This window comes from Coregonus clupeaformis, chromosome 29, assembly GCF_020615455.1.
Source record: "Coregonus clupeaformis isolate EN_2021a chromosome 29, ASM2061545v1, whole genome shotgun sequence".
Taxonomy (NCBI): domain Eukaryota; kingdom Metazoa; phylum Chordata; class Actinopteri; order Salmoniformes; family Salmonidae; genus Coregonus; species Coregonus clupeaformis.
This window is the reverse complement of record NC_059220.1, coordinates 6,337,620-6,353,722: the sequence shown is the minus strand read 5'-3', so window position 1 is coordinate 6,353,722 and position 16,103 is coordinate 6,337,620. Positions and strand designations below refer to the sequence as shown.

Here is a 16,103-nt window from a genome sequence, read left to right as displayed (position 1 = left end):
CAAGTCTTGACCCAACTCTTTCTACTCAAATTGTCCTTTAATGAAACAGTCAAACACACAATGATATCCAACGTTATAAAAGTAAACTTTATCAGGCCAGCTGATACTCCCCCATGGTCTCCCTCGCCGTCATAAAGGGCTCTTCTATATTCTTGATATTTATTGAAAACAACATCTGTACTAGCCCATACACCAGTGGCGATGGTAAACTGAACTGGATGTTCACAAGCCCGAATCCTATCGTCATTAACCACGTTTCCATCCACAGTTTCTATGTGAGTTAAAATATTTTTAAAAAATCACGACAGCTGTGATGGAAACAGGTAGTTTCAGTACAATTTTATAATTGTCGACAGATAATTTGTTCGTTCGACACGGTGGTGTCTTTTTGTGTCTGTAAAATAAATTGTGCGCGAAATTGTGGTGGAAATGCCTTTATGCGCAAATATTGATATAATAGATATCATACTGTATCAAAGTAAACCTGGAGTCACGCGATGATATGGTGTGTGGTCCTCCCACTACGACTCGGGAAACCATGCAGTTTATTAGCTACAGATGAAATAAGTTACGATGAACTTCACAGGGTGGTGAAAGGGCCACGGTGATGAGCTTGATGCACCTTTCCAATAAATATCCAGGGTCTTATTCTGGTGACATGATGATCGATGCTTGACTGCCATTCGACAACTAAAAATATATTTGCTCTTATCCATGATAATCTCATCATGTAGACTAGCCTACCAGCACCAGAGTAGGCACATTTGCTGTTTAACGCAACAGTTTTTGTTACAAAACTATCGGTAGAGTTGAAAATGCGATGGAAACACATTTAACTTTTTATTTTTATTCGGTACATGAAAACTTAAGCGAAAAAGTACATTTTGTGCGCACTGTCATCACGCAGTGATGTTTTATCTGCAACAAGTCCAGTTGGGTGGAAACACCACTGGTGGGAAAATGCGCATATTTTCTTTATGCAGATTGTTTTATATTTGCATGTAAATCTGTCGCCAATTGGATGGAAACCTAGCTATTGTGACTGACACAAATCGGCTACTTAGGCCACTTTTCCAACAAGCTAGACGAAAACTTCCTACCAATGTAACGATACAGCTGTTTTAGTAACTGCAGCAGCTACATTTGATCTACCTTTTTATAAACAATTGAAATGTTGACCACTTTCACAAAACGTTAGAGCAGATGAAATCTTCCTCTACTTCTCTGTAACTCAAATATGAAATCAGAACGTTCACTGGGAATACAGACTTGTGTTGAAGCCTCTGCATCTGTTTCAGATCGACTACATTGCAGTCGGATCTACAAATCACCTTGCATCATAAATTACTTCTCATTAAGATTTTTGTATTTCAGTCTGTCTGTATTCACTGACTACAATGTAGTCCATCTCAAACACCGGTCGTGTCAAAGCCTCAGGCTGCGTCCCAAATAGCACCCTATTCCCTATATAGTGCAGTCCTTTAGACCAGAGAATGGCACCCTATTCCCTATATAGTGCAGTCCTTTAGACCAGAGAATGGCACCATATTCCCTATATAGTGCACTACTTTGGACCAGATAATGGCACCCTATTCCCTATATAGTACACTACTTTAGACCAGAGAATGGGACCATATTCCCTATATAGTGCACTACTTTAGACCAGAGAATGGGACCCTATTCCCTATATAGTACACTACTTTAGACCAGAGAATGGGACCCTATTCCCTATATAGTGCACTACTTTGGACCAGAGAATGGCACCCTATTTCCATTACAGTGCACTACTTTTGACCAGAGTCCAATGGGGAGTAGGGTGTCATTTGTGAAGCAGCCTCAGTCTGTCCCCTGTCTCTCAGGCCAGGGGTGTGAGAGGGCGCGGTGCCCTGGCCTTGCGGCTGCGCTCCCTCCGCTGGTTGATGGCCTTGGTGGAGGCTCTCAGCTTCCTGAGTCTCAGTGCTCTCAGCTTCAGTTGCAGATCCTGGGGTAACCTCCCCCCTTTGGCTAGGATCTCCTTCATCCTCTGCCGGGGCGTCTTGACCAAGGTCAAGTCACAGATGGTGAGGCGCGCTTCGTTCCCGACGCTGCACCGCCTCATGGAGGGAAAGTATCCCTCCGCCCACACCGTCACCTTGTATTCCCCTGGGTTCAACAGACGCCAGTAGTCCCCATCAGCCGCTGACGAGACACAGGAGAGTCTCATGATCATTCATTCAGAAAATGTAAGGTAATATTTTGTCAATAATACCACAATTGTGGGACCTAGCTGATACACACAATGACAGAGAGACTAAAATGTTTACAGTAGAATAAAATGGTGGAAGCTTGAAACTAAGGTACAATACAAGGGAGACAGACTCGGCTTGGGCGGTACAATACAAGGGAGACTGACTCGGCTTGGGCGGTACAATACAAGGGAGACAGACTCGGCTTGGGCGGTACCATACAAGGGAGACGGACTCGGCTTGGGCGGGACAATACAAGGGAGACGGACTCGGCTTGGGCGGTACCATACAAGGGAGACGGACTCGGCTTGGGCGGTACAATACAAGGGAGACGGACTCGGCTTGGGCGGTACAATACAAGGGAGACGGACTCGGCTTGGGCGGTACAATACAAGGGAGACGGACTCGCTTGGGCGGTACCATACAAGGAAGACGGACTCGCTTGGGCGGTACAATACAAGGGAGACGGACTCGCTTGGGCGGTACAATACAAGGGAGACGGACTCGCTTGGGCGGTACAATACAAGGGAGACGGACTCGGCTTGGGCGGTACAATACAAGGGAGACGGACTCGCTTGGGCGGTACAATACAAGGGAGACGGACTCGGCTTGGGCGGTACAATACAAGGGGAGACGGACTCGGCTTGGGCGGTACAATACAAGGGAGACGGACTCGGCTTGGGCGGTACAATACAAGGGAGACGGACTCGGCTTGGGCGGTACAATACAAGGGAGACTGACTCGGCTTGGGCGGTACAATACAAGGGAGACGGACTCGGCTTGGGCGGTACCATACAAGGGAGACGGACTCGGCTTGGGCGGTACCATACAAGGGAGACGGACTCGGCTTGGGCGGTACCATACAAGGGAGACGGACTCGGCTTGGGCGGTACAATACAAGGGAGACGGACTCGGCTTGGGCGGTACAATACAAGGGAGACGGACTCGGCTTGGGCGGTACAATACAAGGGAGACGGACTCGGCTTGGGCGGTACAATACAAGGGAGACGGACTCGGCTTGGGCGGTACAATACAAGGGAGACGGACTCGGCTTGGGCGGTACCATACAAGGGAGACGGACTCGGCTTGGGCGGTACAATACAAGGGAGACGGACTCGGCTTGGGCGGTACAATACAAGGGAGACGGACTCGGCTTGGGCGGTACAATACAAGGGAGACGGACTCGGCTTGGGCGGTACAATACAAGGGAGACGGACTCGGCTTGGGCGGTACAATACAAGGGAGACGGACTCGGCTTGGGCGGTACAATACAAGGGAGACGGACTCGGCTTGGGCGGTACCATACAAGGGAGACGGACTCGGCTTGGGCGGTACAATACAAGGGAGACGGACTCGGCTTGGGCGGTACAATACAAGGGAGACGGACTCGGCTTGGGCGGTACAATACAAGGGAGACGGACTCGGCTTGGGCGGTACAATACAAGGGAGACGGACTCGGCTTGGGCGGTACAATACAAGGGAGACGGACTCGGCTTGGGCGGTACCATACAAGGGAGACGGACTCGGCTTGGGCGGTACAATACAAGGGAGACGGACTCGGCTTGGGCGGGACAATAGAAGGGGACGGACTTGGCTTGGGCGGTACACCGTATACCGGGGTATTTGGAAAAGGCCCACTGGATGGTTTTTCAATACTGTCAAAACTACTGGTAGGAATTTGACATACAAGCAGTGTGAGGTAAACAGAAAAATTGCTGTTTTTTTTTCTATGAAAGTGCAGTGCATCATGTAAATCGTTGTAGAATCCCATGTCTACCTGATCGTATGTCATGGTCCAGGTCTTCCACTTTGACAATGGCGTCTGCAATGCCTTTCCTTGTCATCTTGTCTCTCACCACTCCCTTGATGCCTCGGTGAACCTGGGAGAAGGACGGACAGAACATCAGAAACAGAGATAATCAGGGAAAGATCTACAAATTGGAGAGCTGGTACGAGAGAGCTGGGAAATGCAGTAGGACAGTGTTCAACAAGTCAAGTCTTTCCAATTGTTTCAGTAGTTTGAATATCCTACTCCAATAGAGTAGGACGTTGGTAAATAATCCATGTAAAGTACAGCAGACCTGCTCCATGTAGACCAGCAGAGACTCCTTGTTGTTCTCCCACTCTGTAGAAAGCTCGCTGGCGTGAGGAAACTTATCACACGACAGCTCCACCGTCACCTCGAAGCAGTTGGTGTGCATGTAGCTGAAGTCATTCATACCTGGAGGACAGAGAACAGTTGGTGTGGATGTAGCTGACGTCATTCATACCTGGGGGACAAGAATATGGTAATAAAACATAAAAAAACAAATAGTCTTTGATTAGAGCCTTGAGGCCAAAACGTCCATGTTTAGATTATTATATAGGAGAACTACTGACTACCAGGGTTAGATTATTATATAGGAGAACTACTGACTACCAGGGTTAGATTATTATATAGGAGAACTACTGACTACCAGGGTTAGATTATTATATAGGAGAACTACTGACTACCAGGGTTAGATTATTATATAGGAGAACTACTGACTACCAGGGTTAGATTATTTAATAGGAGAACTACTGACTACCAGGGTTAGATTATTATATAGGAGAACTACTGACTACCAGGGTTAGATTATTATATAGGAGAACTACTGACTACCAGGGTTAGGGTTAGATTATTATATAGGAGAACTACTGACTACCAGGGTTAGGGTTAGATTATTATATAGGAGAACTACTGACTACCAGGGTTAGGGTTAGATTATTATATAGGAGAACTACTGACTCCCAGGGTTAGGGTTAGATTATTATATAGGAGAACTACTGACTACCAGGGTTAGATTATTATATATAGGAGGAGAACTACTGACTCCCAGGGTTAGGATTAGATTATTATATAGGAGAACTACTGACTACCAGGGTTAGATTATTATATATAGGAGGAGAACTACTGACTACCAGGGTTAGATTATTATATAGGAGAACTACTGACTCCCAGGGTTAGGGTTAGATTATTATATAGGAGAACTACTGACTACCAGGGTTAGATTATTATATATAGGAGGAGAACTACTGACTCCCAGGGTTAGGATTAGATTATTATATAGGAGAACTACTGACTACCAGGGTTAGATTATTATATATAGGAGGAGAACTACTGACTCCCAGGGTTAGGGTTAGATTATTATATAGGAGAACTACTGACTTCCAGGGTTAGATTATTATATAGGAGAACTACTGACTACCAGGGTTAGATTATTATATAGGAGAACTACTGACTACCAGGGTTAGATTATTATATAGGAGAACTACTGACTACCAGGGTTAGGGTTAGATTATTATATAGGAGAACTACTGACTACCAGGGTTAGGGTTAGATTATTATATAGGAGAACTACTGACTACCAGGGTTAGGGTTAGATTATTATATAGGAGAACGACTGACTACCAGGGTTAGGGTTAGATTATTATATAGGAGAACTACTGACTTCCAGGGTTAGATTATTATATAGGAGAACTACTGACTACCAGGGTTAGATTATTATATAGGAGAACTACTGACTACCAGGGTTAGATTATTATATAGGAGAACTACTGACTACCAGGGTTAGGGATATATTATTATATAGGAGAACTACTGACTACCAGGGTTAGATTATTATATATAGGAGGAAAACTACTGACTCCCAGGGTTAGGGTTAGATTATTATATAGGAGAACTACTGACTACCAGGGTTAGATTATTATATATAGGAGGAGAACTACTGACTCCCAGGGTTAGATTATTATATAGGAGAACTACTGACTACCAGGGTTAGATTATTATATAGGAGAACTACTGACTACCAGGGTTAGATTATTATATATAGGAGGAGAACTACTGACTCCCAGGGTTAGGGTTAGATTATTATATAGGAGAACTACTGACTACCAGGGTTAGATTATTATACAGTGGGGAGAACAAGTATTTGATACACTGCCGATTTTGCAGGTTTTCCTACTTACAAAGCATGTAGAGGTCTGTAATTTTTATCATAGGTACACTTCAACTGTGAGAGACGGAATGGGTCTTCCAGCATGACAACGACCCGAAACACACCGCCAGGTCCTGGAGTGGCCTAGCCAGTCTCCAGACCTGAACCCAATAGAAAATCTTTGGAGGGAGCTGAAAGTCCGTATTGCCCAGCGACAGCCCCGAAACCTGAAGGATCTGGAGAAGGTCTGTATGCAGGAGTGGGCCAAAATCCCTGCTGCAGTGTGTGAAAACCTGGTCAAGACCTACAGGAAACGTATGATCTCTGTAATTGCAAACAAAGGTTTCTGTACCAAATATTAAGTTCTGCTTTTCTGATGTATCAAATACTTATGTCATGCAATAAAATGCAAATTAATTACTTAAAAATCATACAATGTGATTTTCTGGATTTTTGTTTTAGTTTCCGTCTCTCACAGTTGAAGTGTACCTATGATTAAAAATTACAGACCTCTACATGCTTTGTAAGTAGGAAAACCTGCAAAATCGGCAGTGTATCAAATACTTGTTGTCCCCACTGTATACAGGAGGAGAACTACTGACTCCCAGGGACGGTGTGCCAGGCTCCTCCGTTAATGATGTTGTTGTGCTGTTGGAAGTCTTCAGAGTGGCAGATCCTCCTATCAGGGTTGGCCATGACCAGGTTGGTGGAGGCGTAGACCGTGGCCAGCCAGCGGAAGAAACTATCGTCAGCCGTAGGGGTATTTTCCTGAGGCGCCCAATCCCGGGTGCAGTCGAAGGGGTAGGTGACCACCAGTTCTCCCCCGTGGAGGTTGGCACTCAGGACGAAGGGGATATCCTGCATCCAGTTGATGACCGCACGTGTCTCTGGGGTCACCTGGGAAAGGGACCGAAAGAACAGCATGTTACTAACAGCATGAAATAACACCATTCTCCATGCACTGTAATTTACAACTTGATAAGAGCTATTGATAAGAGCTAGGTAAATGAGTAATCCGTTTGGATAAGGGAATTGTAAATATAAAGTACAATTGTTTTAGATATATTTGACCTTATAATCGCTGGAGACAAACTGAAGAAGTAAAGTGCTGTGCCATTATGCAGAATTTAACTTGCAGGGATGAGCAGCCTTTAATGTCTTAATTATAGGATACCCCGACTTTCTCTGTTTCTATCATGTTAATATAAGCCACTATCAGTATCAACCGTCAGTTGGTGTTAGTTCCCTTCAGTTGGTATTAGTTCCCTTCAGTAGGTGTTAGTTCCCTTCAGTAGGTATAGCCTACATCAGAGGTCTCCAACAGGTCGATCGCAATCTACCAGTAGCTTACAGCCCACCTATTGAGTAGCTCGCCAAACAATTCTGAAAGTACATGCAATTTTCAGAGTTCCACCGCAAACTGTCATAAACAAATGTCACAAGTATCAAACACTGCAAGCTCCCAGCTACTATCTAATCAACGCAACATCAACATTATCCCACCCCTGGTTAGCCACTATTGGCTTAAAAAGCCAAACCTAACACAATATCTGCCAATTAATTTCCAGCAATATTGCCCCTGTCTGTCTGTGTGGCGCAGTCATTTGTGTAACCAGTTGATGTGATAACCGTCTTGTGAGTTGACAGAAATACTTACCCCAAAACCTTCAGTTAAATTTTAACTGCAAACTAGGCTTACCTGGCAGAAGTCTATCATGAGTAAGTATATCATGAGTAAGTATATCATGAGGAAGTCTATCATGAGGAAGTCTATCATGAGGAAGTATATCATGAGGAAGTATATCATGAGGAAGTATATCATGAGGAAGTATATCATGAGGAAGTCTATCATGAGGAAGTCTATCATGAGGAAGTCTATCATGAGGAAGTATATCATGAGGAAGTATATCATGAGGAAGTCTATCATGAGGAAGTCTATCATGAGGAAGTATATTATGAGGAAGTATATCATGAGGAAGTATATCATGAGGAAGTATATCATGAGGAAGTATATCATGAGGAAGTCTATCATGAGGAAGTCTATCATGAGTAAGTATATCATGAGTAAGTATATCATGAGTAAGTATATCATGAGTAAGTATATCATGAGGAAGTATATCATGAGGAAGTATATCATGAGGAAGTATACCATGAGGAAGTATATCATGAGGAAGTATATCATGAGGAAATATATCATGAGGAAGTCTATCATGAGGAAGTCTATCATGAGGAAGTATATCATGAGGAAGTCTATCATGAGGAAGTCTATCATGAGGAAGTATATCATGAGGAAGTCTATCATGAGGAAGTATATCATGAGGAAGTATATCATGAGGAAGTATATCATGAGGAAGTATATCATTTGTATCTATTATTAGTTATTTTCCACTTTGCCATGAAATGGACAGCAGCAGAACAGAACCATCACTAGATGGAACATTTCTCTCTAGAAACAATTAAATGGGAATTACACCAAAAAAATGTACAGTGGGGAGAACAAGTATTTGATACACTGCCGATTTTGCAGGTTTTCCTACTTACAAAGCATGTAGAGGTCTGTCATTTTTATCATAGGTACACTTCAACTGTGATAGATGGAATCTAAAACAAAAATCCAGAAAATCACATTGTATGATTTTTAAGTAATTCATTTGCATTTTATTGCATGACATAAGTATTTGATCACCTACCAACCAGTAAGAATTCCGGCTCTCACAGACCTGTTAGTTTTTCTTTAAGAAGCCCTCCTGTTCTCCACTCATTGCCTGTATTAACTGCACCTGTTTGAACTCGTTACCTGTATAAAAGACACCTGTCCACACACTCAATGGCCAAGACCAGAGAGCTGTGTAAGGACATCAGGGATAAAATTAGACCTGTACAAGGCTGGGATGGGCTACAGGACAATAGGCAAGCATCTTGGTGAGAAGGCAACAACTGTTGGCGCAATTATTAGAAAATGGAAGAAGTTCAAGATGACGGTCAATCACCCTCGGTCTGGGGCTCCATGCAAGATCTCACCTCGTGGGGCATCAATGATCATGAGGAAGGTGAGGGATCAGCCCAGAACTACACGGCAGCACCTGGTCAATGACCTGAAGAGAGCTGGGACCACAGTCTCAAAGAAAACCATTAGTAACACACTACGCCGTCATGGATTAAAATCCTGCAGCGCACGCAAGGTCCCCCTGCTCAAGTCAGCGCATGTCCAGGCCCGTCTGAAGTTTGCCAATGACCATCTCGATGATCCAGAGGAGGAATGGGAGAAGGTCATGTGGTCTGATGAGACATAAATAGAGCTTTTTGGTCAAAACTCCACTGGCCGTGTTTGGAGGAAGTAGAAGGATGAGCACAACCCCAAGAACACTATCCCAACCGTGAAGCATGGAGGTGGAAACATCATTCTTTGGGGATGCTTTTCTGCAAAGGGGACAGGACGACTGCACCGTATTGAGGGGAGGATGGATGGGGCCATGTATCGCGAGATCTTGGCCAACAACCTCCTTCCCTCAGTAAGAGCATTGAAGATGGGTCGAGGCTGGGTCTTCCAGCATGACAACGACCAGAACACACAGCCAGGGCAACTAAGGAGTGGCTCCGTAAGAAGCATCTCAAGGTCCTGGAGTGGCCTAGCCAGTCTCCAGACCTGAACCCAATAGAACATCTTTGGAGGGAGCTGAAAGTCCGTATTGCCCAGCGACAGCCCCAAAACCTGAAGGATCTGGAGAAGGTCTGTATGGAGGAGTGGGCCAAAATTCCTGCTGCAGTGTGTGCAAACCTGGTCAAGACCTACAGGAAACGTATGATCTCTGTAATTGCAAACAAAGGTTTCTGTACCAAATATTAAGTTCTGCTTTTCTGATGTATCAAATACTTATGTCATGCAATAAAATGCAAATTAATTACTTAAAAATCATACAATGTGATTTTCTGGATTTTTGTCTCTCACAGTTGAAGTGTACCTATGATAAAAATTACAGACCTCTACATGCTTTGTAAGTAGGAAAACCTGCAAAATCGTCAGTGTATCAAATACTTGTTCTCCCCACTGTATCTGTTAGTTTTCTTCCAGAACTTCTTTCAGGTGTGATTTTATAATTGACATGTACTCAGAACATCCAATTTCATTGTTTCTCTATGAACAATTGTAATTTTGAGAGTGAAAAACTAAACAAATGTAAAAAAATAAAATAAAGGAAAAATAAATATGCTGTGGTGGTGTTGATGTGTAGTGTACAGTACTTACGAAGGCATCCTCTTTAGTGTAGTACTCTGGTATAGGGATGTAGTGGTTGGCGGTTTTAACCGTCTCCGTGTCATTCTCCTTGGCGTCCCACATGATATTGTTCAGGTCGGGGAAGTTGTGGTTCATATCGACCCACTCGTAGCTATAGCGTCCCAGAGCCCAACCTGCCAGCTCCGACCCCTGGAGAGGAGTTTGAGTTGAGATGCAGTTTTAGGCTATTTTCAATATCACACAATCAATCGTTCGATCCTATGTCCTACATCCCGTCCTTCTTCTAGTATGAAGTTATCGTGAGGAGGTTCTGAGCCCTCTCTCTAGAGTTCACTGACTACAAGGTGGTGCTCTTTTCATGGTCCTTCGAGGTGGATTTCAACCAGTTAGGAAATGCAGTTTTTAGATACAGTGCCTTGCAAAAGTATTGATTTCCCTTGGCGATTTTCCTATTTTGTTGCATTACAACCTGTAATTTAAATGGATTTTTATTTGGATTTCATGTAATGGACATACACAAAATAGTCCAAATTGGTGAAGTGAAACAAAAAAAGATAAATAATGGAAAAGTGGTGCGTGCATATGTATTCACCCCCTTTGCTATGAAGCCCCTAAATAAGATCTGGTGCAACCAATTACCTTCAGAAGTCACATAATTAGTTAAATAAAGTCCACCTGTGTGCAATCTAAGTGTCACATGATCTCAATATATATACACCTGTTCTGAAAGGCCCCAGAGTCTGCAACACCACTAAGCAAGGGGCACCACCAAGCAAGCGGCACCACCAAGCAAGCGGCACCATGAAGACCAAGGAGCTCTCCAAACAGGTCAGGGACAAAGTTGTGGAGAAGTACAGATCAGGGTTGGGTTATAAAAAAATATCAGAAACTTTGAACATCCCACGGAGCACCATTAAATCCATTATTAAAAAATTTTTAAGAATATGGCCCCACAACAAACCTGCCACGAGAAGTCCGCCCACTAAAACTCACGGACCAGGCAAGGAGGGCATTAATCAGAGAGGCAACAAAGAGACCAAAGATAACCCTGAAGGAGCTGCAAAGCTCCACAGCGGAGATTGAGTATCTGTCCATAGGACCACTTTAAGCCGTACACTCCACAGAGCTGGGCTTTACGGAAGAGTGGCCAGAAAAAAGCCATTGCTTAAAAATAAATAAGCAAACACGTTTGGTGTTCACCAAAAGGCATGTGGGAGACTCCCCAAACATATGGAAGAAGGTACTCTGGTCAGATGAGACTCAAATTGAGCTTTTTGGCCATCTGGTCAGAATTGAAGGAATGAAGGATGGCGCTAAATACAGGGAAATTCTTGAGGGAAACCTGTTTCAGTCTTCCATGGATTTGAGACTGGGACGGAGGTTCACCTTCGAGCAGGACAATGACCCTAAGCATACTGCTAAAGCAACCCTCGAGTGGTTTAAGGGGAAACATTTAAATGTCTTGGAACGGCCTAGTCAAAGCCCAGACCTCAATCCAATTGAGAATCTGTGGTATGACTTAAAGATTGCTGTACACCAGCGGAACCCATCCAACTTGAAGGAGCTGGAGCAGTTTTGCCTTGAAGAATGGGCAAAAATCTCAGTAGCTAGATGTGCCAAGCTTATAGAGACATACCCCAAGAGACTTGCAGCTGTAATTGCTGCCAAAGGTGGCTCTACAAAGTATTGACTTTTGGGGGGGGTTATTTCTTGTTTGTTTCAACACAAAAAATATTTTGCATCTTCAAAGTGGTAGGCATGTTGTGTAAATCAAATGATAGAAACCCCCCAAAACTCCATTAGAATTCCAGGTTGTAAGGCAACAAAATAGGGTAAAATGCCAAGGGGGGTGAATCCTTTCGCAAGCCACTGTATCTCCCATTACCACACAGCCAGTCAGTCAGTCAGTCAATCAATCAGCCAGTCAATCAGCCAGCCAGTCAATAATTAAATCAACCAATCAATCAATACTTCCCCTTATCCCCTGCCCCGCCCCTCCTCCTCCTTCTCCTCCTCCTCCTCCTCCTCCTACCTTTTCGAAGGCTGTTTCATATCCATCAGGGTTCATAGATGGAAGCAGGTGGATGCGTGTGGTGGTCACCAGACGGACGATGCGTTTGTTTCCCCGTCTAAACTCCCGACAGATGTACTGCATGAGGTTCAGCACCAGCTCTCTGCCCACCACCTCATTCCCATGCATACCTGCCACGTAGCGGAACTCTGGCTCACCTGCAGGGGAACAGGGGATGTTTCTACAATGCAATACAATACAACTTTATTGTCCAATGTTACGGTGAACAACGGAAGTTGGTCTTCTGCTCCAGGCAGGGTTTTGTCGTCAGGATGCCAACATCAGGAACGCATTCTTTCTACTTGATAAAGCTTCCAAGCTTTTATTATTGAGTTGGGCAGTGATGTGCAGTACAGTGACTACAGCTCAACAAGATCTTATAGTTTCCCCTTCGAAATTCGACGTATTATGGATGAACGTCTATTTTTTTGACGCATTCATTCTGCGTGGTTACAGGGTTAATTCCACGTGGTTACAGGGTTAATTCCACGTGGTTACAGGGTTAATTCCACGTGGTTACAGGGTTAATTCCACGTGGTTACAGGGTTAAAACAGAAACAACTCAAAGAGTTAAGTTTCTGTATTAATTCTGAGTGGTTAAGATAAGAGCTATAGTTTGGGAAGGCTTAAAACTAAATAATTAAGAACGACTCGCTATTACCATTAAGTATTCTCACGGCTTGCTGGAGTACTGTGAACTGCTGGGAAATATATATTTTTTTCTTCTTTTTCTGGGGACCATTTGAAACGTCTGAAATCACTGTGTGTTTCTAGTGATCAGCAACAACTATGGCTGCCAAAGTGTACAAATGGATCACCGTGGCCTAACAACACACATCCTGTACAGATGGGGGAAGGGAGTCCTAAAGAAACTAGACCAGGGGGCCGTATGTATCAAGCGTCTCAGAGTAGAAGTGGTGAATTTAAGTATCAGATTTGCCTTTTAGAACAATGAGTAAGATTACATTGACAGGAGGGGACCCGATCCTAGATTAGCACTCCTTCTACTGCATCAGCAGCTCTCATTATAAACTGTGTTCTAGTAACCTTCTATCATAAAGTACTTCTTGTTAGCGCCCTGTCAATCTCTGTCCTCTCTGTTTCTAATGAAAAACACACCAGGAACTCTCTTCTCTTCTGCCATGATTCAAAACAACAGGCTCCAGTGTAGAGAATCAAATGACCCTTGAAAAACACCGAAACCAATATGAGCTCTTAGAAAAAAGGGTTCCAAAATGGTTATTTGCAGAGGGATAGGGTTCTACCAATAACTACTTTCATCGGAAGAACCCTTTTTTGGAAGATGAGGGTTCTTTGTAGAGCAAACGGTTCTACCTAGAACCTTTTTTATCCTAAGAATAGTTTTTCTGGAAGAAGATGATTCTTTGGAAGGCAAGAAGGATTCTTTGAAAGGCATGAAGGATTCTTTGGAAGGCATGAAGGATTCTTTGGAAGGCAAGAAGGATTCTTTGGAAGGCATGAAGGATTCTTTGGAAGGCATGAAGGATTCTTTGGAAGGCATGAAGGATTCTTTGGAAGGCATGAAGGATTCTTTGGAAGGCATGAAGGATTCTTTGGAAGGCATGAAGGATTCTTTGGAAGGCATGAAGGATTCTTTGGAAGGCATGAAGGATTCTTTGGAAGGCATGAAGGATTCTTTGGAAGGCATGAAGGTTCTACATAGAACCCTAAACTTTTCATTGTATTTTTATTTTTTATTTTAAATAGTGCCTTGAGCATTATTGTTTAAGCTTTAACACTCAAGATTTTTGAGAAGTGTGAGACTGTTTTAAACTGTACCTACATGTCAATTATTTGGGAAGATTTGCACACAGCCAATTGGCCAATGGTACCTAATGTTGATTTTTAAGTGTAACATTTCTAGAGTTGATTCAGGAGTTAAATTAACGCTGTAAAGAGGTAAACTAACACTCAGTGGTGTAAAATAACTCTAGTGTTGGTGTTAATAACCAGAGGTGAGTGTGACTGTAATTTTGACTCTGTATAAAGCAGTGGTGGTCGGTGACGTTCAAGATAAACGAGGACGATTATTGTTTTTATGAGCCTTATTTCTATTACAGCATATTGGATGACTGTCATTCATATTCCATTCAACCAGTTCAATGTAACATCGATAGGTTTAGGCTACTACATGATACTCACATTTTCCCTATACCCATCATGAGGTTGCTACAACCTAGCCTAGGAATGAAAGTTTACAACGTAGGTGCACACAGGTCGAGAGAAATTTGAGTAATCAATAATGCCTTGCACACTCTGGCCTGCATCTAGCTGATCTAGGGTGTAATCATTAGTCCAACAGTTGCAAACTAAAGTTTCTATTGGACAAATTCAGGTATGTTTATCCCCGTTTCGTTCCATTTGCTTCCATTTCAGAAACGTTTTTCGACAGAATTGGAGGAATGAACACACCCCTGATCACGCGTAAACACAGTTCACTTTAAGATCAGCCACATTCAAACAGCATCATCTACTTTGATCGTTGTGTAATTTCTTCTTGCATTTACATGCTCTCCTCCTCTAATCTTTTCCCTTCGCTTGTGGACTTCAGTGCACAACACATCAGCTGTCAGTGACCAGGCAAAAAAAACATCCAAGCCAAACCTTCATATCATAACCGCTAACCGCTACACACAGCCTACATCGTTGTCACCATATTAACGTCGTAGTCAACATAGTTACTAGAAACCCACCACAATCATGTACAGTCAGCAGCAAGCAGTTTAGCAGTTACAACGGCAATAAACTAGTAAAACCAAAAGCTTACCTTGACTTGGAAGAGTTCCAGTGTTGTGTTGGATAGTCATAGCCAGCTAGCTAACATAGCATCCCTCTCTATTGGAGCCAGGTGTTTGAGTAGGCTAAACTATCTACAGTGAGGGGAAAAAAGTATTTGATCCCCTGCTGATTTTGTACGTTTGCCCACTGACAAAGACATGATCAGTCTATAATTTTAATGGTAGGTTTATTTGAACAGTGAGAGACAGAATAACAACAAAAAAATCCAGAAAAACGCATGTCAAAAATGTTATAAGTTGATTTGAATTTTAATGAGGGAAATAAGTATTTCACCCCTCTGCAAAACATGACATAGTACTTGGTGGCAAAACCCTTGTTGGCAATCACAGAGGTCAGACGTTTCTTGTAGTTGGCCACCAGGTTTGCACACATCTCAGGAGGGATTTTGTTCCACTCCTCTTTGCAGATCTTCTCCAAGCCATTAAGGTTTCGAGGCTGACGTTTGGCAACTCGAACCTTCAGCTCTCTCCACAGGGCAATGGTCTTGTAGCCCATTCCAGCCTTGTGTAGGTCTACAATCTTGTCCCTGACATCCTTGGAGAGCTCTTTGGTCTTGGCCATGGTGGAGAGTTTGGAATCTGATTGATTGATTGCTTCTGTGGACAGGTGTCTTTTATACAGGTAACAAACTGAGATTAGGAGCACTCCCTTTAAGAGTGGGCTCCTAATCTCAGCTCCTTACCTGTATAAAAGACACCTGGGAGCCAGAAATCTTTCTGATTGAGAGGGGGTCAAATACTTATTTCCCTCATTAAAATGCAAATCAATTTATAACATTTTTGACATGTGTTTTT

General features: G+C 43.3%; 1 protein-coding gene across 1 annotated transcript in view; it reads right to left on the bottom strand.

Moving 5' to 3' along the window:
• Positions 1-1,729: 1,729 nt before the first annotated feature.
• Positions 1,730-16,103, bottom strand: part of cpxm1a (carboxypeptidase X (M14 family), member 1a) — a 30,794-nt gene continuing 16,420 nt past the window's right edge. Inside the window, exons 8-13 of the mRNA XM_041854456.2 lie at positions 12,451-12,647; positions 10,428-10,607; positions 6,784-7,078; positions 4,307-4,446; positions 4,003-4,105; positions 1,730-2,178 (exon numbers count right to left, since the gene is read on the bottom strand). Coding sequence (XP_041710390.2) covers positions 1,856-2,178; positions 4,003-4,105; positions 4,307-4,446; positions 6,784-7,078; positions 10,428-10,607; positions 12,451-12,647 — 1,238 coding nt within the window. The 3' untranslated portion in view covers positions 1,730-1,855. The remainder of the gene's footprint in view (positions 2,179-4,002; positions 4,106-4,306; positions 4,447-6,783; positions 7,079-10,427; positions 10,608-12,450; positions 12,648-16,103) is intronic.